At 40.3% G+C, this 23,786-nt stretch overlaps 3 protein-coding genes across 10 annotated transcripts in view; 1 reads left to right on the top strand and 2 right to left on the bottom strand.

The window, feature by feature from the left end:
* Positions 1 to 5,479, bottom strand: part of cnot4 (CCR4-NOT transcription complex subunit 4) — an 80,594-nt gene extending 75,115 nt beyond the window's left edge. For 2 of the 6 annotated variants that reach the window (XM_003221092.4, XM_062982847.1), the window contains exon 1: positions 5,192 to 5,479. The gene's annotated coding sequence lies outside the window, so the exon portion shown is untranslated. The remainder of the gene's footprint in view (positions 1 to 5,191) is intronic. The other 4 variants (XM_008110809.3, XM_008110808.3, XM_008110806.3 and 1 more) reach the window with 3 other exon arrangements.
* Positions 5,480 to 8,742: 3,263 nt separating this feature from the next.
* polr3h (RNA polymerase III subunit H) lies at positions 8,743 to 16,407 on the bottom strand. Of its 3 annotated transcripts, none has more exons than XM_008110811.3 (7): positions 16,384 to 16,407; positions 14,027 to 14,160; positions 13,124 to 13,220; positions 11,979 to 12,065; positions 11,789 to 11,852; positions 10,738 to 10,945; positions 8,743 to 10,204 (listed from the first exon to the last, which is right to left on the bottom strand). In XM_008110811.3, the coding sequence occupies exons 2-7, from the start codon at positions 14,135 to 14,137 to the stop codon at positions 10,151 to 10,153; spliced, it is 621 nt and encodes a 206-aa protein (XP_008109018.1). In that variant the 5' UTR covers positions 14,138 to 14,160; positions 16,384 to 16,407; the 3' UTR covers positions 8,743 to 10,150. The 3 variants fall into 3 exon arrangements, with proteins under 3 accessions (XP_008109018.1, XP_062838918.1, XP_003221141.1); XM_062982848.1 differs by lacking the exon at positions 16,384 to 16,407 and adding an exon at positions 16,178 to 16,297; XM_003221093.4 differs by lacking the exon at positions 16,384 to 16,407 and adding an exon at positions 15,538 to 15,646.
* Positions 16,408 to 16,685: 278 nt separating this feature from the next.
* nup205 (nucleoporin 205) overlaps positions 16,686 to 23,786 on the top strand; it is a 42,432-nt gene continuing 35,331 nt past the window's right edge. Inside the window, exons 1-6 of the mRNA XM_003221056.4 lie at positions 16,686 to 16,792; positions 19,241 to 19,383; positions 20,157 to 20,328; positions 21,252 to 21,396; positions 22,204 to 22,363; positions 23,530 to 23,758. Of these exons, the coding sequence (XP_003221104.1) occupies positions 16,765 to 16,792; positions 19,241 to 19,383; positions 20,157 to 20,328; positions 21,252 to 21,396; positions 22,204 to 22,363; positions 23,530 to 23,758 (877 nt within the window). The 5' untranslated portion in view covers positions 16,686 to 16,764. The remainder of the gene's footprint in view (positions 16,793 to 19,240; positions 19,384 to 20,156; positions 20,329 to 21,251; positions 21,397 to 22,203; positions 22,364 to 23,529; positions 23,759 to 23,786) is intronic.

The following is a 23,786-nucleotide window of genomic DNA, read 5'->3' as shown; positions in this document are numbered from 1 at the left end:
GAATTGCCCATAAAATTAATTCTACACCACAGGTGCATGAGTAATCCAAAGATCTAAAAGGACTAATTCAACAGTGAATTGGTATCCACTGCAATATCTATTCTGAAAATATATCCCATACGTATAGTAGACAACATTATATGATACTTTCGTTTTCAAAATTATGTGTCATTTCCCCCCCTCAATCAAACGTATTATTTGAGAAGACCACTTGGAATACAAGTTTTTTTCCAACTGTGAAGTACTGTAAGAAAAAATACGGAGAAAGTAAAATAGTGATGTGGGAAAGATGCATGAACTGATGAACATATGTACACTCTGAGAATCTATTATTTGTCATGTATACCACTGCTTCATTTCCAAATAAATATTATATACAGTATTTCTAAATGGAACAAAAACCAGTCAAACCACTCTCTATTACAAAAATGTCAACCTATACTTGAATATGAAGATGTCATCCAAATAAATAAAAATCCAGCAGCCCTAGATATAACTCAACTGTCCATACTACTGCTACTTTTGAGAAGTATTCTTATGAAAGTAATCATACAGTCCTGCTGAATATGTACATATATATTTTGAAGGTAATCTGTATTGTAATATCCCAGTCAATTCCTGAAGTAATTTTTTTAATGAAATAAAAATGTGCTGTAAAATAATGGGTGAAACCTATTTTTAAAACGCTAGTGACAAATACAATTAGCATATAGTTTAATAATTTTGGGGGAAATAACATGATATATCTGTCAATATTGGATATGAATAATGCAGAAATAGCACATATTCATTTTTCTTGCAAAACATATTTATAGGTCTTCCTTTGAAATGAACCCAATTAAAAGATTGGTCTCTTTCAAGGCATTTCCACGAAACAAAGATAGCCTCAAAGAACGGAATTAAGAATGCTGGGACATAAAAATATTGTAGGGCCTAAAATTCTCTAAATGGCCAAGAATCTAAGTTACAGTTGTCGTTGTTTCAGTTGTTGTGACCTCATACCATACAAAGGCAATTCTCTCCTAGAACAAACTTTGTTTTTATTTCTGCCATGTCAGCTTGCCAAGCGTTTCTAAACAGATACATGTGTTATTTGTGCTTGTGGATTCAGAACAGACTTCAGTAAGATTAAAATCCCAGGGTATATGGCATTTGACTAACAGAGCCATAATACTAACCATTCTATCCATTCATAAATTGAATTTAATGGTTCTTATAATATAAGCAACTATATATTCTGACACTTGATTTTATTATTATCACTGTGCTAGTATCAAGAAGGCCATATGGGAAGTAATACAACCCTACTATTTATCTTGTTAAAGAAAGTAAACACATAAGAAGTATTTCGGCCTGCATATCTCCACACTGACTTAAACTCATTTATTGGTAATTATAAGTAGACCTCCAATGTTTATGTTTTTATAGATTTAAAGTCAGTAAGCCAGTTCATTGCATAGTCTTTTAAAGGGGCCACCAACCTAACCTCAGTGGTTTTTCTATTTATATCCAATAAAACAAGTGATTTACACCAGATGAGATTTCCCATCTAAGAGTGCATTTACATTGTAGAATTAATGAATTTAATTCCACTTAAGCTGCCATGGCTTGATGCTATAAAATCACGGTAGTTGTGGGGTCCTTCCATACAGGCCCCATATCCCACGATCTGATCCGTTTTCTTTTTTATCCCAGACTCATACAATCCAGTTAAAAGCAGAAAACCTGGGATCAGATCCTGGCATATTGGGCCTTTCTGGAAGGGTCACAAGTTTGGTGAGACACTAGAACCCTTTGCCAGAGAAGACTAAGGACCTTGCAAAGCTACAAACCCCATGATTCCATATTATCAAGCTATGACAGTTAGCGGTGACAAACTGCATTAATTGCATAGTGTAGATTTACCCTAAGACACCTGGTTTATCTTAAGCATGGCAGCCAGTTGAACTGGATGACCCTTGTGGTCTCTTCCAATTCTATGAGTCTATAAAGATGCAGGAGATCTAGCATTACTACGGACGAAACCAAAAGGATGGAAAACAAGGGATCAATAGAATCTCACTTTAAAAAAGGATAAAATTCAACACAGAGGAGTGGATGCCTCTAGCACGCCCCCTTAACTGGAGAACCCTACAAAACAAGGCAGACTTAGGGTGCATCTATACTACAGAACTAACACAATTTGATGAGGCATCAGGACTATTAAGTGGAGAAGGGTAGAGACCTTGTAAAAACTAAAACTCCCAGGATCTCATAGCACTGAGCCATGGCAGTTAAAGTGGTGTCCAACTGTATTAATTCTACAGTGTAAATGCACCCTCATAGGAGCCACTCCTTCAGTCATCATTACACTGCTGCTCATCTCCTGTCCCATGGGCCCCATCTTCTCTTCCATTCCACTGCCATCAGTGGGATTTGTTGCATTACTTTTGAGTTTTGTTGACTAGTGTAAGCTGTCTTTCTCAAGGTGTACATCTGAGTATGTGGAGTGCAGATTTGTGCATAAAGGGTGAAAAAAGCGAGCAAGGCACCTGTAGCACCAAGCCGTGGCAGTTAATGTGGTGTTAAACTGTATTAATTGCGTAGTGTAGGTTTACCCTAAAACACCTGGTTTATCTTAAACACAGATGTGGGAGATCTAGCCTTACTCAGTGAGAAAAACAAAAATGATGGGAAACAAGGGACAAATAGAATGAAAAGAATAACGCTGAGGAGCGGATGCTTATAGTCAATCCCTTAACCAGAGAACCCTGCAAAGTAAGGCAGCCTTAAGGGTGTATCTATACCAGGCATGGGCAAATTTCGGCCCTCTAGGTGTTTTGAACTTCAACACCCACAATTTCTAACAGCCTGCTGGCTGTTAAGAATTGTGGGAACTGGGAGTCCAAAACACCAGGAGAGTCAAAGTTTACTCATACTTAATCTATACTATAGAATTAATACAGTTTGACACCACTTTGATTGCCATAGTTCTATGCTACGGAATCATGGGAGTCCTAGTTTGATGAGGCACCAACACTATGTGGCAGAGGTGGCTCAATACCTTGTAAAACCACCTCCCATGATACCATAGCAATGAGCCATGGCATGTTCCAGAAGCATTCTCTCCTGACATTTTGCCCACATCTATGGCAGGCATCCTTAGAGGTTGTGAGGTCTGTTGGAAACTAGGCAAGTGGGGTTTATGTATCTGTGGAATAATGTCCAGGGTGGTAGAAAGAACTCTTGTCTGTTTGAGGCAAATGTGAATGTTGCAATTGGCCAGCTTGATTAGCATTAAATAGCCTTGCAGCTTCAAAGCCTGGCTGCTTCCTGCCTGGGAGCATGTTGGGAGGTGTTAGCTGACCCTGATTGAGGCATGTCTGAAATTCCTCTGTTTTCTGAGTGGTGTTCTTTATTTACTGTCCTGATTTTAGTTTTTTTTAATACTGGTAGCCAGATTTTGTTCCTTTTCATGGTTTCGTCCTTCCTGTTGAAATTGTCCACATGGTTGTGGATTTCAATAGTTTCTGTGTGTAATCTGACACACTGGTTGTTAGAGTGGTCCAGCTTTTCTGTGTTGTCAAATAATATGCTGTGTCAGGATTGGTTCATCAAGTACTCTGCTTTGGTTGATTTCTCTGGTCGCATTAGTCTGCAGTGCCGCCTTTCATGTTCCTCGATTCGTGTTTGGGCACTGCATTTGGTGGTTCCTATGTAGACTTGTCCACAGCTGCATGGTACACTGCAGATTAATTCAACCAGAGAAGTCAGCTATCAAAATTAACAAAATCTGGCTACCAGTATTAAAAAACCCCTCTAAAATCAGGACTGTAAATAAAGAACAACACTCAGAAAACAGGGGAATTCCAGGCTTTAAACAATCAGGGCCAACTAACACCTCCCAACAAAGGATTCCCCCAAACAGGAAGCAGCCAAGCTTTGAAGCTGAAAGGCCGTTCAATGCTAATCAAGGTAGCCAATTACAACATTCCCACTTACCTCAAACAGACAAGAGTTATTTCCCCTACCCTGTACATTCCACAGATATATAAACCTCACTTGCTAGGTTGTGAGAAAGAACTCTTGTCTGAGGCAAGTGTAAAATCTCTAGTTTCCAACAGACCTCACAACCTCTGAGGATACCTGCCACAGATGTGGGCAAAATGTCAGGAGACAATGCTTCTGGAACATGGCTATACAGCCTGAAAAACTCACAGCAACCCGGTGATTCCGGCCATGAAAGCCTTCCACAACGCAAAGCAAATAAGGCTTTAAGGCCTTGATCCTGTCATTACTACTATGCTATAAAGTTCAGCTCTGATGGCTAAATCATTTTAAAAATCAAACTATAAAATGAGTTGCTGTGAGTTTTCTGGGCTGTATGGAACATGGCCATACAGCCTGGAAAACTCACAGCAACCCAGTGATTCTGGCCATGAAAGTCGACAAACCAAAGCAAATAAGGCTTTAAGACCTTGATCCTGTCATTACTACTATGCTATAAAGTTCAGCTCTGATGGCTAAATCATTTTTAAAATCAAACTATAAAATGAGTTGCTGTGAGTTTTCTGGGCTGTATGGAACATGGCCACACAGCCTGGAAAACTCACAGCAACCCAGTGATTCTGGCCATGAAAGCCTTCGACAACATATTGAACATCTCTACGGGGAGAAACTGTACCGGCTGTTAGGAATTGTGGTAGTTGGAGTCCAAAGCACCCGGCGGGCCGAAGTTTGCCCATGCCTGATATAGATTCAGGAAATCTAGCCTTACTGAGGGGCCAAAAATTAGAGGAAGGGACAAAATGGAAAAACGTGAGGATGAGAAACAAGGGAGGAGTGAGTGGATGCCTCTAAAAAGCCATGCAATCGTGGGGATCCACTTCCACGTAAGGAGAAAGAAGGCCCCACAGGGAAACATAACGGGGAAGGCAGAAGGGCCAGAGAGGGAACACCCAAAGATATATACACACACATACAGTTAACTGCCACCCACTCCCAACACACGTGCTCCTTCTGACGAGCTTTGGGATCTCTCTCAGGATCCCAAGGCGAGGCCCAGCCCCGCAGGAACCCCTTCCGCCTCTGGCTTTGGCCTGAGGGAGGCCAAGCGCGGAGGGCAGCGAGGAGGGCAGCTGAGGCCTGGAATCTCCCCCGAAGCCTCCGCGCTGTCGTAGCCGAGCGGACCCGGCTTGCCTGCCTCGCTCACCGGCCTCGTCGTCCCTGCTCCACGGCGGCGGGGGCGGCGGCGCGCGCTCTCTGCTGCCGGCTGGCTATCTTCTTTTCTTCCTTCCTTCTTTCCTCTCTCTCGCTCTCTCTCTGGGAGCAGCTCCTCCTCCTTCTTCCCTCTTCTTCCTTTTTTTATGTGAGAGACGGGTAATCTCTTGGCTCTGCGCGCTGCTCCGCCGCCGACAGACCGGCCACCATCTTACATTAGGGAGAGACTGCTTGCCTGCTTGCTAGGCTTTGCCCGGACGCGCATGCGCACCAGGCGCCGGAGAGGCGGGTTGCGGGGGGAAGGAAAACGTCGGAAGAGGCGCGACGCGCGGAACAGAGCATGACGGGAGTTGTAGGCGCTGGCGAGCCCAGAGTGTTCGGAAAGGGAAGAAGGGTGGGGGCGGCGCGTAGATTATGCGAAAGGGGTTCTCAGGCTGCCATCCCCTCCTCTCATCCATCCCATTGGAGTGGCTTCCCATCCAATACTGTTATGCTCTTCCTTCTAGCTGCATATGAGTGATTGTACAAAAATTGCAACGGTAATTACAAAGCCATCTGTAAAAACTTTCCCCTTTCTTTTTACAAAAATTAGAAATAAGCACTTAAAGCAAATGGATTGAGATACGGTACTAGTTCCTGGCTCAGGCCGATGACCTCTCCTCCATTACATCAAATGGCCTGAGAAACCCTAGTTGAGCGGGAGCACAAAATAAACCTTTTCAGTCTTTGGCTTCAGATTAACTTTATTTAGGAGCCCCCAGTGGCGCAGCAGATTAAACCGCTGAGCTGCTGAACTTGCTGACCAAAAGGTTGGTAGTTTGAATCCGGGGAGTGGGGGGAGCTCCCGCTGTTAGCCCCAGCTTCTGCCAACCTAGCAGTTTGAAAACATGTAAATGTGAGTGATCAATAGTGGAAAGATAATGGGGCTCCATGCAGTCATGTCAGTCACATGACCTTGGGGGTGTCTATGGACAACGCTGGTTCTTCGGCTTAGAAATGGAGATGAGCACCGCCCCCCAGAGTCGGACACAACTAGACTTAATGTCAGGGGGAAACCTTTACCTTAACCTAACTTTATTCACCCCATTATGCTGAAACCTGTGCATTCAGCTTACTCAAATAAACATCATGAGAAAGGAAGTGTACAAAACTCAATGTAGTCAACAAAACTCAAAATGATGCAATGAATTCTATTGATAGCAGTGGTATGGAAGAGGAGGGGCCTGGGGATAGAGATGTGCAGTGCGATAACTACTGAAGGGGTGGCTGCTATGAGGATGCATCTACTCTGTAGAATTCATGTAGTTGGGCACTACTTTTAAGTGCCGTGGCTCAATGTTATGGAATCGTAAGAACTGTCATTTATACAAGGTCTCTAGCCTCTACCCAAGAGTGCTGCTGCCTCTCCAAACTATAGCTCCCATAGCATTGAGTCATATTAATTCGAGTGCAGACGCACTCTAAGACACCTAACAGTGAGCTTCTATGCATATCTGCTCTGAACAGAGTGGTGGATTGGTCTACTTTACATTTGACTCAGTTTGAAACATAGCCAGTGGACAGTGCTGTTTGAAAGTAGCAAATAAAGTGGATGGGTCCAGATGTCATTCTACCAGTTTGGACACTTTCCTGCCTGTCTCAGTTTACGTTTACACTAAAAAAAATGCACTGTTCTAATGCATGTATGTTTGGCCCAAACCAATAGCTTTATGGACTGCAGAGCACAGCACAGCACTATTCCAAGCAACATCTTGGTATTTAAACAGCCTCTTACCTCTGATCAAAGCACAATAATGTCATGTAATTGATGGAAAGCTCCTGCAGGGGTTATCTGCCCTATGGGCAAAGGGTTCCCCATCCTTCTTCTGCTTAAGAACTGGGCAATTCACATTTGGTTGAAAGTTGAATAATGAGAGAGCATGGAGGTTTTAAAGAGACTCATTAGCCCCTGGCTTACAGAATCTAAAGTACTTGGTTCTGGTTGCAAATCACTAGCTAGTCCAATGTCATACACTAAGCTGGGATTTGACCCAAGCTTCCCAGATGTAATCCTATACCAATCATCAACGTTTTGTTGGTTCTTTAAATATTGCAAAGTCCAAAAAGAATTTTAAGTAATATGGTAATTGATTCCAGTTGAAGGCATCTATTTTCTATGCAGAATGGTAAGAGAAGATAGTTATTTTAGAAGTAAATATGAGCATACTGTGTTAACTTTGAGATCAAGCATGCTGTAATGGTTTGGGTGTTGACTATGACTCCGGAGACCAGGGTTCAAATCCAGACAAAACCATGGAAGCCCATTGGATGACCCTGGACAAGTCACACGTTCTTGGCCTCAGAGGAAAGAAAAGGCAAACCTCAGGAAAAGCTTGCCAAGAAACTCTCATGGTAGGCTTGCCTTTAAGTCACCATAAGATGGAAGCAACTCGAAGGTACACAATAAATGCTAACTTTAGTATGGGATGAAGTTGCTTATTAACTTATTAACAATATTTCTATATCGCCTCCTGACAGTCTAAATACCCTAAACACACTAGATCCTGACTTATTTTGTAATCTAAGCAAAGTCAGCCCTGGTTAGTACTTGTATTGGAGACCACCAAATACCAGGTGCTATAGGCTGTATGTCAGAGGAAGGAACCAGCGGAACCACCTTTAAGTATTGTTTAAGAAAACCCTTTTACGTTCCTGGCATTGATAGATGATTTGAAGGGGTACAAACACACATCAGCTTGCAGCACACAATGGCCCTCAAGGCAATGAATATATAGAACTATTAAAACAGAACATTAAAAAATATATATGTGAAAATACATTAAAATGAAAAACATTTTAAAGCTCCAAAATCCAATTTTAAAACCATTGAGATAATTCAATACATTGACAATTGTGCAAAACAGTACTGTTCTGGCTGTCCAAGAGAAGCTCAAAAGAGGTAAAGAGTCAGGCTAACTTCTTTGGGTAGGGTGTTCCATAATTGGGGTATTAGGGAGAAAACTCATATACCCAAGAATGTAATTTCAAGAGACTCTGGGATACACAACAGTATATTTTCAAATTTCTGGCAGGTGCATACGCATTGACAGCAATTTTTCAGATATCCTGCCCCCTGCCCCAAAGCTGTTGCAACCTGTTAGAAGTTGCCAGTGCTCTTTGATGCACCGCTTACTTTCCATCCTGTATGGTACCATATGTATTAATGGCCCAAATTTGGATTTTGCACGGCGCATTCTGCAGAGAAGGGAAAGCATCCGTGCCATCATAAGCAGCCAGCTGTTGCCACTCTGGCATTCAAAAAAGTTTTTCACCACTATATTCAGAAAAAAAGGAATCACCTCCTCTGAATAGTGTCGATGAGCAAGAGCTCAGTATGTCCCAGGAGTACCTAAAAGAAGTACCAACCTCCTCTAGTCTTTCCGCTATGGCACCATTTGAATCTCAGTATCCAGTCATAGTATAGTGCTGAAATTACTACCTTGGGTTGGTAGCAATTCAGAACAAATAGAAATCACTAAAATTAGAGCTGACTCGCAATGTCACTAAGGTGCAAAAAATCATTTATTGCAGGTCCTGAATAACAGTCAATCTTAGAACAAGCTTTAAGTGTGTGCTTGACGGACTAATGTACAAAAAGGCAACCATCTTCAAACATGGTATCATGCATGGCATAATTGGCTCTGATAGGTTATACCTATATCCCAAATGCTCCTGAGCCTGAAGTTATAATACTGTTATAAAACCAAAGATAAAATTGCTAAATCATTTTATCAGTGATAGCGCCCTCTAATATTACAGGTATGCTTTAAATCAGTGGTTCTCAACCTGTGGGTCCCCAGATGTTTTGGCCTTCAACTCCCAGAAATCTCAACAGCTGATATACTGGCTGGGATTTCTGAAAGTTGTAGGCCAAAGCACCTGGGGACCCACAGGTTGAGAACCACTGCTTTAAATTATGTTGTCAGATTTTGTCTCTTTTGTACTTATTTTACTGCTACCCAATAGCTCACATTTATTATCCAGATATATTTTAACACCCAGAAATTGGATGAATGTCATCTATGTCTGCATTTACATTTAATGCAGAGCAAGGTCTCTATTATATATGCCTGTTTTAAGAGATTTGTTGCTCAACAGCAAATCTATTTGTTGGGTCTGAAACCAGGTTTGTTCACAATCTGCTAGATCAGACAAGGGCAAACTTCACCTCGACGGTCGAAATTTCTCCATATCCTGTTCTAGATGCTTTCAGCACAGCTTTCACATCTCTGTTGTTACGTATGAGTTATCTAAATTAAATGCACAAACTTTCTAAAACATCACGATTAGGAACAGCAGTTGATAAGATTTGCATTCTTATTCACACTTATTAACTGCAGTTCTTAAGACCATGTTCCCAGTAGATCAATTCACTCATTTTATCAATACTTGGAAAGAATTTCTAATTTGAAAAGAACTGACAAACAATCTAGAAAATGGGCATCCCCATGCATGCCCATCCAGGCCACAATCTTTCTTCCCACAATTTGCTAGTCTTGAATATTCAGTTTATTCATTTCATCAATTACTGTTGGAAACATCCCCATTTCAACAGGGAAATAGAGCTACCACATTCAGAACATGGATGCTTGCTTTTACAACATTTTTCTTCTCATGTCTGTTAATCAAGGTAAGTGTTTTTCAGATGTTTTTCTTGCATCTGTCCTAAAATGCAAGGTCAGGAAATCAGAAATTCCCAAGTTGATGTGGCCAATGCCAAAAGCTTCCGTAACTGTGATATTGCACTGAATGTTTCCACTTATTTTCTAGGCCTAGACCACTAGACTGAAACAAATCCAGTGCAAAGCAGAAAACTGGAAGACATATCTTTCGCTTTGCAACAACTGTTTTAAAAACAGAGCAATTTTAATGAAGAAGTGTCCATCTTGCAGAATAGTCTTTCTTTCTTTTGCTAGCTATTTGTCCACCAGGACAAGAGGCCCAGACCAGGTTCACTGATAGATCCCTGTGCAAAAGAAAAAATACAAACGAGATGTTGAAGAATGAACACTTGCATTATGCACTTAATACCTGTGGTATTTTATTGTCCTAATTCTGAGCTTTTTTCAAGATCACCTAAACTTTTTCTTACAACTAATTGTGGTAACTGAAAGAGGAACGTGTATATTTATATCAAGTATATCTTATGGTATGTAGCCTTATTTGAACTCAAGAGTTTGATTAAAGACTATACTAATTTAAAGAAGTATGTTCACCTACAATTCTGCATTGTTTGCCAAATGCATGTTGCTCACTATTTGTTGAAGATGCATTACAGACTTCCGTACCCTTTGTTTTCCATTCTAACACAATACTCAAGGTAGTACTTGGGTACTAGGGAGTATCTGCTTATCACATAATTTTTCTTCTACCTCACCTCCTTTTAGATAGCCCTAAATCCTTGCTGCCTGAAGAATTCTGAGATATGAAGTCCAAACGTAACACTCTCTGGTTAAAGTGCATTTCAAATCACTATGTGGAAAAAGAAGTAATAGTTACCACAAGTGTGTAGGGGGCTTCTTTTTTCTGCACTTCCTCTGTGGCACTTGAGGTAGAGGGTTCTGAAGAGCTGGGGCCTGTTGGGGATGTGTCGATAAAGGTCTCATCCACTACACGGAAACGAATTTCTTCCCCTCTATCCATATATAGGTCATGAGCACCTTCTTCAGTTTCATATTCCCAAACCCACACTTGTTCTGCTTCATCGCTGACCACAAGGAGGGTTAAGGCCAGTAGTGTAATGAGGACATGAAATTCACATTCATACCCTGAAATATCTTCTCAAATATGAGCTTCCTTACTCAAAACATTAATCTGCCTTTGCTTGTCACGATAAATACAAATCATGCTGATTCTAGTTATAAATGTCTCATACTATGTTGTGTGAAAGGAAATTTTTACTCAACTGACAAGTTTGTCCCTGGGAAGGAAGGAATCTGGCAAAAGAAAAGATTGCCAGAGGCGTATTAGAAGAATCTAAATTGGAAGCAAATTAGATGATCCAATCCCATTGACTTAATTCCATAGTCTTCACTCTCCAGCCATGAACACAAAAGTCTTTCTAAAAACAATTATTCAAGCTTTGAAAGTTAATGTTATTCCCCCCTCCTCTTTTTTTTCTTCTTTCCAAAATCCATCCCGTTGTCATCTGTCTAGTTGTGTATACAAGAAACTTTTCAATAAAAATTATTTGAAACAAAAGTTAATGTTATGAATGCTGTCTGTACAGTCAGTACTGTAACATTGCATAGTTCAGTCAGCCTTTCATATCTACAGAATAACTATCTATGGCTTAAAAAACCTTGACTTTGTAATTTTATATAAGGAATATACTTTTACTACATTATTGGGTATACTAAGACATGAGCACACACAGATTTTGGTATTCAGGAGGAGATCCTGGAAACAAACCCCTTCGGACAAGATTGTTCTTTTTCCACCTCATTTGTTCATCACGTCAGGATACCCTTGTGTGTTGGGAGGCAATATAGCAATAATTTAAATAATAAATATAATGCATTTTTATAACATTCATTATCATGGAGGATACAATTTGGCAGGCTGCTGCAGAGATTCGGGAGGAATGATGATATCATCAAAGAACCCAAGAGAAACTGCAAAAAGAACATTTAGATTAACACAGAAGCCATTAGGGTATAACATGATGTTCATCTTTCTTCAGGCCACCCACTGATATATCTGAACACAGGTCTAGAATTTTAATAAAGATTAAAATTTACCATGAACTCCTTCTAGACTGCAGCCTTTTATCTCTCCAACCAAAATCTCATCAAGAAAGGGATGAAACACAACATACCGAAAATGCACTGTAAAGAAAGAAGCAGATTTTCCTCAGATGAACCATGTTTCACTTGTATGTTGTGAAAAACAGTTGGACATACATGTGCACAAAATTAGCATGGCCACATTGTACAGCACTGATTGCATCCCATCCCTCTTCCCTCAAATTATCAGCCACAAAAAGCCTAAGCAATCATTCTCTCTCATTGCACAAACAATGTGTGAGGCCTAAGAGCACAATTTCTGGCGAGCTGTGTCAGCTTTAAGGATTCTGCAAGTCTGGCACACTGAAAATAGATTTGTTTTGAGCTGTAACTAAAGCAACTAGGATAGTGCTAGATGAATTGCAATAGTAAGATAACTGAAGATTAAGCTGGCCTCGTCTACTCAAGTAATTCACTGAAGATTTCTTTCTTGTATGGTCCCCTGGTATTAGATACAGTTGGAAAGCACCTGTTTTCAAAATTGCCCAGTCAGCATAGCTATGCTAGCAAATAGATAAATTCAATATGCAATGGAGAAAGTTTTCTGTTAATACCTTACATTTCTATAAGAAGCATACATATAATAATTAACACATCAGTCTAGTGTTATCTGTAACATCACACTGTTGGGTTGAGACTTGGACGATCCACACTTGAATCCTCAGTGAGCTGTGAAACATCAGGCAGGTACTCTTTCAGTCAGACTTGTCTCATATGTTAGTTGTAAGACTAAAATATGGAGAAGAGCCATGAGCTCACTGGAGAAAAGGAATGATATTAATGCAGCTAATAAATAATTACAAGTGCACTTGCAAGGCAAATGACCATAAGCCAATTTGTTAACAGACTGAATATTAAGATACAACATGGAACTAGTGTACAAGTGTGAGAAAATGTAGAATTACTACAGCATGGCAGAACCTTAACATGCCCTAAGTAAAAATGGTACCAAGGATGCTTTCCGGCTATATTCAGTATCAGGACAACAGAGTTATAATGGAAAAATATGGAGTTATTCAGCAATTCTTATATTGCCTAAGAAGGTAATCTTGAAGATTCATAGTTCCAAAAATAATTGACATGAAAAACAATAGGCAAACCTTTTGTGTGTGATGCACCATCTCCCGGGAATATGTAGGAGTCCTCAAGTTTTGTAATGTCATAGAGACAAATACAGAGGCCAACATTATACACAACCTGTTTGGAGAAACAAGTACAGAAATCAATGAAGTTGAGTACTTCGGAAAAGATGGTAGCCCCCTTGAAACAGAACAAGGAAAACTGTAGCAAAAAAACAAACTGGTGAACTGATCTATACTTGGATAATAATAATAATACAACAACAACAACTTTATTTTTGTACCCCGCCTCTATCTCCCCAAAGGGACTAGGGGTGGCTTACATGGGGCCAAGCCTGGGAAATTACAATAAACAGAATAAAACACATCAAAATAAAAGTACAAAATTATACACATTAACATAGTTAAAATTAAAATGGTGACCATAGTATAGTTAAACATAGTTTAGGCACCAGAATAAAAGTCATAAAAATGAGCTGAGCCAAAGAAAATCAAACATGCAGCTAATGCTACAAAAACAATAAAGACTGATAACAGAGGGGATGGCTAAGGGAAAAACAAAGGTTCATGTTTCTGAGTAGCCAGTCTCTAACAATTTCTCCTTATTTTCAACATCTTTTCACTCTTCTATTTCGTGTCAGCTCATTTACACATTAAGTACAACTAGTGGAAAGTTACTAAATTTATATTGATCAAAATCTTACAGCTACTTTACAGTGTAAAATTCTAGTATTGCAGCTACATTTATTAAATATATGAGGCTGCACCATGACAGTTAACATGACATCATGACATTTGTCCATCACTGAAACCCACAATCCTTCACTGGCTTAACAGAATGTTAAGTATGCACCCAAAGTTTACTGTTTTTAGAATTTGTATGATATGATAGTATAGTAGTGAGGCAACCCATGCAAAGTTTACCTTATTGGCCAGTTTCTTATTTAACTCTTCAGTGATGGCATCATTAAGTTTCCTTTCAAATTGCCATGGAGGGATCCGCACAGTATCTGTCATCTCCACTAACACAAACATGGTAACCAGCAAAACCAATGCTCCTGAGGAGAAAGGGAAAGGAAAATCAGCAGGAGGGCTCTCTTTTCTGTAGTGATAGCTGTTGGAGAAGGTGGTGGCAAGTTCTAACTGAGTTCCCAGGGAAGAAAATGCCAGCATTTGAACAAAGTATGGTAAGATCAGTGGGTTGCTGTGAGTTTTCTGGGCTGTATAGCCATGTTCCAGAAGCATTCTCTCCTGATGTTTTGTCCTCATCTATGGCAGGCATCCTCAGAGGTTGTGAGGTCTGTTGGAAACTAGGTAAGGGGAGTTTAATATATCTGTGGAATGTTCAGGGTGGGGGAAAGAACTCTCTTCTCCCTGAGGCAAATGTGAATATTGCAATTGACCACCTTGATTAGCAATGAATGGCCTTCCAGCTTCAAAGCCTGGCTGCTTCCTGCCTGGGGGAATCCTTTGTTTGGGGGTGTTAACTGGCCCTGATTGTTTCTTGTTTGGAATTCCATTTTCTGAGTGTTGTTCTTTATTTCCTGTCCTGATTTTAGAGGTTTTTTTTTAATACTGGTAGCCAGATTTTGTTCATTTTCATTGTTTCCTCTTTTCTGTTGAAGTTGTCCACATGCTTGTGGATAACAGTGGCTTCTCTGTGTAGTCTCACATGGGGGTTGTTAAGAGTGGTCCAGCATTTCTGTGTTCTCAAATAATATGCTGTGTCCAGGTTGGTTGTGCCCAGGCAGGAAGCAGTCAGGCTTTGAAGCTGCAAGACTATTCAATGCTAATCAAGCTGGCCAGTTGCAACATTCACACTTGCCTCAAACAGACAAGGGTTTTCTCCCAACCTAGACTTTCTACAGATATATAAACCCATCTTGCCTAGTTTCCGACAGACTTCACAACCTCTGAAGATTGTCAGGACAGAATGCTTCTGGAACACGGCCATACAGCCCAGAAAACTCTCCTCAACCCAGAGATTCTGGCCATGAAAGCCTTTGCTAACATATGGTAAAATCAGTTTATCCTTCGATTTTATAGTGGTGAAATGGAGCTTAAATCCTTGGTGGGAATGGTATGACTTCTCAAATGCTGCAACTATAATTGCGAGGAACAATGAATGTTGCACTGGGTAACATCTGGGAGCTGTGTAATGGCCTCTCCTAGTTTTGGTTTTTTCTCTTACTGGTCACAGCAGAAGGGAATTTGTTATGTCAAATATGGACTGGAAGAAGCTTGAGGCTCAGAACAACAGAACTTACAACTTGAAAAGCCCTGCTTTGAGGTTGTTTATTGAAGACAGCAGTGGCTCTGTCCACACAGGCAGTCAGCATCACCAACAGAGCATAAGACCCTTCAAGGATAGAAGTATATCTTTCTGGAACGATTTTCTATTATATCCCTGGAAATCGGAAATGCGTCTGACTCACCCAGTCACAACCACTTCGCGTGGGAACGGCGCAACGCGTCCCTCTCCTTCTCCAGCGGGCGACAAACATCCGCTCGGGTTGCGCATGCGCGACAAATCGCAAAGCTTCGGAGAGGAAGTAGAGCACTGGGAGAGCACTGTGCATGATGGGAACTGTAGTTTACAGAGCTGGGAACTCGTCAGCCCCCCCCCGCCCCGTGTACACAAATTCTGCACGAACGGATGCCCATATTATTTCCAAAGATATTATTATTTCCACAGCCTATTATTTGAGAACACAGAAATGTTGGACGACTCTAACAACCACCATGTCAGACTACACAGAGAAGCCATTGAAATCCACAAGCATGAGGGCACTTTCAACAGAGAGGAGGAAACCATGAAACGAACAAAATCTGGCTACCCGTATTAAAAAAACTAAAATCAGGACAGTAAATAAAGAATAACACTCAAAAACAGGAGAATTCCAATCAAGAAACAATCAGGGTCAGCTAAACATCTCCCAACAAAGAAGTCCTTCAGGTAGGAAGCGGCCAGGCTTTGAAGCTGAAAGACTATTCAATGCCAATCAGGGTAGCCAATGGAAACATTCACATCTGTTTCAAACAGAAGTTCTTTCTCCCACCCTGGACCCCATTTGCCTAGTTTCCAACAGGCCTCAAACCTCTGAGGATGACTGCCATAGATGTGGGCGAAACGTCAGAAGAGAATGCTTCTGAAACATGGCCATACAGCCCGGAAAACTCACAGCAACCCAGTGATTCTGGTCATGACAGCATTCGACAACCCATCAAACCATTCTGTTCAACAAGGCCTTGTTATTGTGTTCCTTGAAGCAGTTTCCAACCTGTGGCCACCCTATCACTGGTTTCCTTGGCAAGATAGATTCCCTCTTCCGTAAAAAGGGTTTATAATTCAACTTTCCCGCCCTTTTTCTACCGGTGGGCCTAGAACTACAAGCCCCAGGATTCTTCCCAAGATTCGATATTAGGCATCTAAATCGTGCCTGTGTTTCGGTCGTGCAGTTTGAGCGCTTTGGACCCAATGAACGGAAGCACGTGTGGTTAAAATAATGAAAGGGAATGCTGATAATGTGCATTTGCCATTTATAAGGCAAGTTTTCTGTGAAGAGAGTGGATTTTCTGATCCGGCATGTCGCGGGCAGCTCTTCCTGCTCTAGGCCCCCTGAGAGGCGAGGCGCCTTGAAGCCCGTCTGCGAGTTTCCAAGATGTCGGCGCCGCTGGCGGTAATTTCAGGTGAGAAGAACTCCGAGTGCGGCCTGGGGCTCCTTCGGGGACAGAGCGGCATCGTTTTGGGCTTGCGTTCCCTTTGTTTGGGCATTGCTTCACTCTTTGCCGTGGAAGGGAACGTGGGGGACTGTCTGAGTTCCAGAGCTGCCAAGTTCCATTGAGTTCTATGGGTTTTGCTCCTAAGTATATGAGTATAACCCAGGCGTGGCCAAACTTGGGCCCTCCCTCCAGGTGTTTTGGACTGCAACTCCCACCATTCCTCACAGCCTCAGGCCCCTTCCTTTCCCCCCTCAGCCGCTTAAGCGGCTGAGGGGGGAAAGGAAAGGGCCTGAGGCTGTGAGGAATGGTGGGAGTTGAAGTCCAAAACACCAAGAGGGAAGGCCCAAGTTTACCCACGCCTGGTATAACCACTCTGGGTTTTGATTCAGAGAGATGCATTCCTAGACCTTACTTCTTTAACAGCAACTTTGATACCAGAAGCTGGGATAACAAGGAAAGAGTAGGAATTGGTTTTTGCACCCACTTAAAGGAGAACAAAATCCCACATGAATGTGTCTTCGTAGAATCATAACAATGGGAAGACACCTCATTGGCCACCCAGTCCAACCCCATTCTGCCATGCAGGAAAAACACAATCAAAGCACCCCTGACAGAAGGCCATCCAGGCTCTGTTTAAAAGTCTCCAAGGAAGTGGTTTCCTTCACGCTCTGAGGCAGAGAGTTCCATTGTTGAATAGCTCTTAACTATCTATACACATAATAAAAGTAAAAAATCTGTTATGTAGCTGGGGTGCCCACTTTCACAGACAGGCTCCCACTTCCACAAACAGCTATAACCCACAGTGTTGAGGAGCCACCAAAAGCACTCCCTCCAAAGACATTTCAGGTTATAGTGAGCGCCATGAACATGTAGCTCAGACCCTGCCAATGTCCTCCCCACCACCTAAGAAATGCTTTCATTCAGGGACAATTTCATCCTAGATTTTACATATATCCTCAGACATTCCAGTGTCTTTTACTCTCTCAACTGGTGTGAAATTTGCATCACCCCAACCAATGCCTCTCCCATAACCCTTTCCTATGGTCTAGAAATTTTGGAATTATAGGTATTGGGATGTATAGTTCGCCTGCAATCAGTGAGCTCTCTAAACTCCACCAAAGATGTAATTGTATTAAACTTGGCACACAGAGCCCCCATGACCAGCAAAACATACTGGAGGTTTTTGGGGAAAATTTACCTTGATATGGGGGAGTTGTTCACCTACATCCAGAGAGCGCTGTGAACCCAAACACCGATGGATGTGGACCAAACTTTGTGCAAATACCTGATACGCCCAAATTTGATTACTGGAGGAGTTTGGGGGATAAATGACCTTCCTTTCTGGGAATTGTAGTTCACCCACAACCAGGGAAACTGGGACCTCCACCAATGATTGACCAAGGCCAAACTTGGCACACAGAACTCCCATGAGTAAGTCAATCTATTGAAGCGGTTTGAGAGGACTCACTCACCATAGTGAGAGTTGTAGTTTACCCTACGGCTAGAGAGTACACTGAACCCCACTGATGCTGCATCCAGAGCACACTTTCCCAATAAAACAAACTTTAAGAACTAATTGAGTTTTTTTGGGGTTAACCTGGCATGATGTCAGTGGTAGTTGATCCACAACCTTATGCATTTTCTACAATTAAAAAATAAACTTTTTCAAATAATCCGGGCAACACCGGGTACTCAAGCTTATAATAATATTAATAAAGCTTTATTTATATCCCATCCCCTCTCCCCAAAGGGACTCGGGGCGGCTTTCATCATGAGAAAGCAATATGCAAGATATAAGTCAGACAATCAGAAAATTAAACCAGCAAACATCAAAAATGAATCACAATAAATAACATCCTATAAACATGATTATTTACAACATATAGACATCAGTCATATAAATATAAGTCTTTAAACTTATGGTCAGGAAGTTCTTCCTAATGTTCATGTGGAATCTTCCAGGGATGTGAATATGCACCTGAGTGCTCCCCCATTGCTCTTTTTTTGCCTTTATTTTTGAGATGTGGACCAAAGAAATGGGTTCTGTGATTTGTGGAAATCCAACAAATGTATTATGTCATGCATTTTTGTAGTTTACAGCCCATTTCTACCAGTGGACCTGCTTTGAAGGGGCTAGGGTTCTTTGAATGCAATTTTCCTGCTTCTTGGCAGGGGGTGGACTGGATGGCCCATGAGGTCTCTTCCAACTCTATGATTCTATGTAATCGCATAAATGATTACCCACATATAGTTTTTTTGCTTTCTTATCTGTGTTGACTAGCCTGATTGCTGCTTTTATAAAATTTAATTCATTTATCATAAGTATTTTTCTGTAAAATATTTTTGCACATGAATAATGCTTAATCATAACATTCGCTTGTGGTAAATACTTTGCTCTGTTTATCTTGTTTTTAGCTGCCAGTTTATGGGGACCCTACAAAGACATTTGGCAGGCAGTAGTTAATGCCATTTGGAAAAGGCAGCCTGAAGCAATACATCTTCTTGACCAGGTTTTAAAGAAACATAAGCCTGATTTTATATCACTCTTCAGAAATCCGGTAAAAAGCAAACTTTTCTTCTTCTGGGAATGGGATAAAATAGTGTAGCTGGCATCATTTGATTTTTATGATAACTGTATTTATTATATTTATATTTGTTATAATAATGAAGGATATGTTTTTTCTTACTGAAATTTTTAATAATGTTGTAGCAGTACTGTTTCTTCTTTATTCTTACAACTTGAATATTTCAGATTATATTAGAAGAGGCTTCTCAGGTATTTTAATAAAACTGATTTGAGTGATAGATTTTAAAATAAAATGTACTCCAAGAGGCCTGTTGTTACTAGAAAAGAGGGAAATAATCTAGAACAGGGATGGGAGTCAGCCTCCAAATGTTTTTGGACCTTAGATCTCAGCATACCTTGCCACCATAGCTCATGATGAAAAATGGTAGGATCTACAGTGCAGCATCCAGAAGGCTTCATTATTCCTGCCCTTGTTCAGGAGATTTGAAATCATAATACTTCTTTGGGAAGCTTTTTAACTCAAATGCAGTTACATCATCATCATCATTATCATCATCTTCATTTATACCCTGACCTTTTCCCTGTTGGGAAAGTAGCTAACACTTAGCCTACAGTTATTGTGGAGTACTTTAAACAGATGCCTGCAGATTATAAACTATCATTTTTATGTTAAAAGATATTTGGGACATGTGAATGTTTTGGGATGTATTCAGAAGTTAAACAAGTATAAATATGTGTTACATATATTTTAATATCTAATTCATATCTGATAGCAATAGGTGTTTGAATTTGTTTGTTTTGCAGCCAAAGAATGCCCAGCAGCATCAGAAGGTTCAAAAAGCAAATACAGAAGGAATTGCTATCCAGGGACAACAGGGAACCAGGTTGTTACCAGAGCCGCTCATCAAAGAGGCCTTTATTCTGAGTGATCTTTTTGATATTGGAGAATTGGCAGCTGTTGAACTTCTGTTGGCTGGTATGATCTCATTATGATGAACTGGTTTACAATTATCTTGTTTTCACAGCAGCTCAAGAGATAAAATTCTATAAACACCTAATGCCTAATTATATGAATTGTGGGTTGTTGTGTGTTTTTTGGGCTGTATGGCCATGTTCCAGAAGTATTCTCTCCTGACGTTTTGCCCACATCTATGGCAGCCACCCTCAGAGGTTGTGAGGTATATCTCACAATGCCATAGATGTGGGCGAAACGTCAGGAGAGAATACTTCTGGAACATGGCCATTCAGCCTGAAAAACACAACAACCCTGTGATTCTGGCTATGAAAGCCTTCAACAACGTTATATGAGTTGTGCCTATTTGTATACTTGGAGTTGTAGCAAATCATGTTTTGAATTCTACTGATAATCTGAGACAGAGTAGAATCATTGAGGCCCCTTCTACACTACCATATAAAAATCAGATTACCTCCTTTGAACTTGATTAAATGGCAGTGTAGACTCATATAATCCAGTTTAAAGCCAATAATGTGGATTATCTGCTTTGATAATCTGGATTGTATGGCAGTATCGAAGGGGCCTGAGTCAGTTGTGTAGAAGTAAATCAGCATTTCTCTCAATCTCACTGTTTCAGTGGATCTTTATTAATTAGGACTCTCAAAAGAATTCTGGTCTATCCAAGAATTGTTACTTGCTTTTGACAAGCTGTTTACTGCATATGTGCTCAATCTTTGTTGTACAACTTTTATTCTGAGATAAATATTTTGGAAATTTCTTAGACATGCTTTTACAATGTTAATTCCTTTCAGAAATTAGAGTAAAATGAATGCTACATCTTAGTACTGGAATAACACTTTGAAAAATGTTTTTTATTTTAAATACCAGTCTACCTTTATGCTCTTTGAGCTTATGTTCATAAACACACCATGTGGTCTTTTCAGGAGAGCACCAGCTGCCTCGTTTCCCTGGGCTAACTAGGGGTTTAGTAGCAGTCCTCTTATACTGGGATGGAAAGCGATGGATTGCAAATTCATTGCGGACACTTATCCAGTCTCGGCAAGGCAAGACATGGACATTGGAGCTCAGGTCTGTCTTTTAAATAATACTTAAATGCCACTTAAATGTTTCATGATCATCTTCTTTCATGAAGTGAAGGTCTTCTAGAGTGACTGGAAGGCCAAAGCTGCACTGTATGCTTTCCAACTGCTGTTACACAGCCAGGTAAAAAGAACCCATTTTCACCCTTCTAGATTTCATAAGTACACTGGAGGTCAAGAAGGAGTTATTTTTCTTGGCTGTGCCGTAGTAGCCAGCTGGCAACCAGATATAGTCCTTGTTTACTGAATAGCCATAGAGGTGTATCTGGAAAAGGGAGCAGCCATCGTGTTCCAGATTAAGCATATTGATAGTTTTACTTTCTGTCAGCATCCTATTAAGATCCCTATCCTGGTCTGTGTTGTATACATCTTTACGGAGTAGACTTGTGCTTTGTATAATGGTAGCACAGCAGTTCTGGACCTCTACAATCCTTAAAGAGATTCCAGTTCACTTATTCTAAGTATGCCTGTTTCCCAGCTTCTTTATCCAGCTAGCATTAACGGTTAGCAGACATTAGCAACTACGCATGCATGTCCTATCATATCCATGTTTTCTACAAGTCTGTACCTTGGGAGCAGTTGAAAATTAGGGGGAAAAGTTATTCCATTTAGTTACATGCCTTCAAAGGTTCTTATATATTATATGTGGTAACATGGATATTTTTCTAGTTGCTTTCGTTGAATGTTTTCTCTGAATCCTAATAGTATTGACAGGGCTGTATTTCTGGTTGTCACTTTAGAAGGTACTCTGTTAAAATAAACATAGTTAAGAGATCACTGTCCCTTTTGATTTCAGTCCTGAATTGGTGTCCATAACAACACGCTTTACTGATGAGCTGATGGAACAAGGTTTAACTCAGAAAATTCTGACTTTAGTGTCTCAAATTGATTTAAATGTTGAATTTGAAAAACTACAGAAAGAACGAGGGCTAGGCACTGAGAAACATCGGAAAGAGGCAAGTACTGTTTTGAGAATTTAATTCTCTGAACATATTTTCCACTGTGTAAAAGCCAGAGAAGGAAGTCCAGATTCTTTTACTCTCCTTTGACTCTTTATAAGTTTGCTTTGAAGCTGAGATCACTCTACACTCATCCATTTCCTACTCAGATATTCCTGTCGTGAAAAGAACTCTGATGAGTATATATGTAGTATACAGTACAACTCCCTTATCCACAGATTAAATAGTCATACATTTACTTGTATTCCCACTGGATGTGTTTGTGTATAGCCAAAATATAGGATTTAGTATTATCTATGGTTTCATGTATCATGGTGAGTGTGTGGATGTCTTGGAACTCCTAGGGATATGGGAGTCATACTGTATTTGCATAGTGAATTGCAACTAGTTAAAATTTCACTGAGTGCACAAAGGCATGCACTTTTTATGCATATATGTAAAGGCAGTTTATGTAGAAATGTCAATATCTTTTTTCTAATTAAGAGAATTGCCATATAAGGTAGACAGAGTTATCTAGTGTTTCAAATTTAAAAATGTTGACCCTCCTCCATATGTGACACTAAACTGTGATTTTGACATTACAAGAGTTTGGAGTCCATATATTTTTATTGCTTTCTTATATAGAACAAACTGTTTTTGTTCTTACATCCAAATTGGTTGTTTAATTAGGATTTGGAGGAAAAATGAAAACAATTGTATATTTACCATTTCAGATATAATTACATGGTATGTTTCACTGTGAACAAGACAATCAGGTAGAGAATCAGATCGTGTGAGAGAAATAGGCAGTGTGCGGGACTAAGGATTACTTTCAGAATATGTTTCAGTGAAACATAAAAACAGAATTAGTGGTTTCTTAATAAATTATACCGATTTATGCTCACTGACCTATTCACAGTACAGCTACTAGATATAAAATTAAGAAACACTGTAAGATTTTCCTTTGTTTCCAAACATTGAAATCATAAAATTAATATTTCAGAAACTGCCAAAGGGTAATATTCAATTTGAAAGACCGGGTACTGATTAAATGCTTCCAGAATAATAAGACCCTTTTAAGACCTAACTCTTGAGCAAATGTATATAAGATATGATAGTAAATGATACATAGGCATATTTTAAAGGTTGAAAAGAGCAATAATTTATGCTTGAATTTATTCTAGGTTGCTGATCTTATCAAGGAGTGTCGACAGTCATTAGCCGAGAGCTTATTTGTTTGGACTTGCCAGTCACCACTGAGCCGGGATGATACTTTAATCCTTATTAGTTTCTTAGAGAAAGTAACTCTGGAAGCTGATGGCTCATTGGACAGAGTCAACATAGCACTTCTTATGGCTCTTCTCTATTGCTTTGACATCAGCTTTCTAGAACAAGGCTCTGAAAATCGTGAAGGTAATGCTAATTTTCTTCCCTTTTGCAG

Source organism: Anolis carolinensis, chromosome 5 (genome assembly GCF_035594765.1).
Source record: "Anolis carolinensis isolate JA03-04 chromosome 5, rAnoCar3.1.pri, whole genome shotgun sequence".
Lineage (NCBI taxonomy): Eukaryota > Metazoa > Chordata > Lepidosauria > Squamata > Dactyloidae > Anolis > Anolis carolinensis.
This window is presented reverse-complemented; position numbering and strand designations above follow the sequence as displayed.

Excerpts from the sequence above, each read along its gene's own strand:
- polr3h (XM_008110811.3), bottom strand. The coding sequence starts at position 14,137 with ATGTTTGTGTTAGTGGAGATGACAGATACTGTGCGGATCCCTCCATGG. Across the intron at positions 11,853-11,978 it reads CAGTCTAGAAGGAGTTCATG|TTTCTCTTGGGTTCTTTGAT; the intron begins GTAAATTTTAAT and ends TTCTTTTTGCAG. Across the intron at positions 10,205-10,737 it reads AAGCCCCCTACACACTTGTG|GGATCTATCAGTGAACCTGG; the intron begins GTAACTATTACT and ends TCTTTTGCACAG.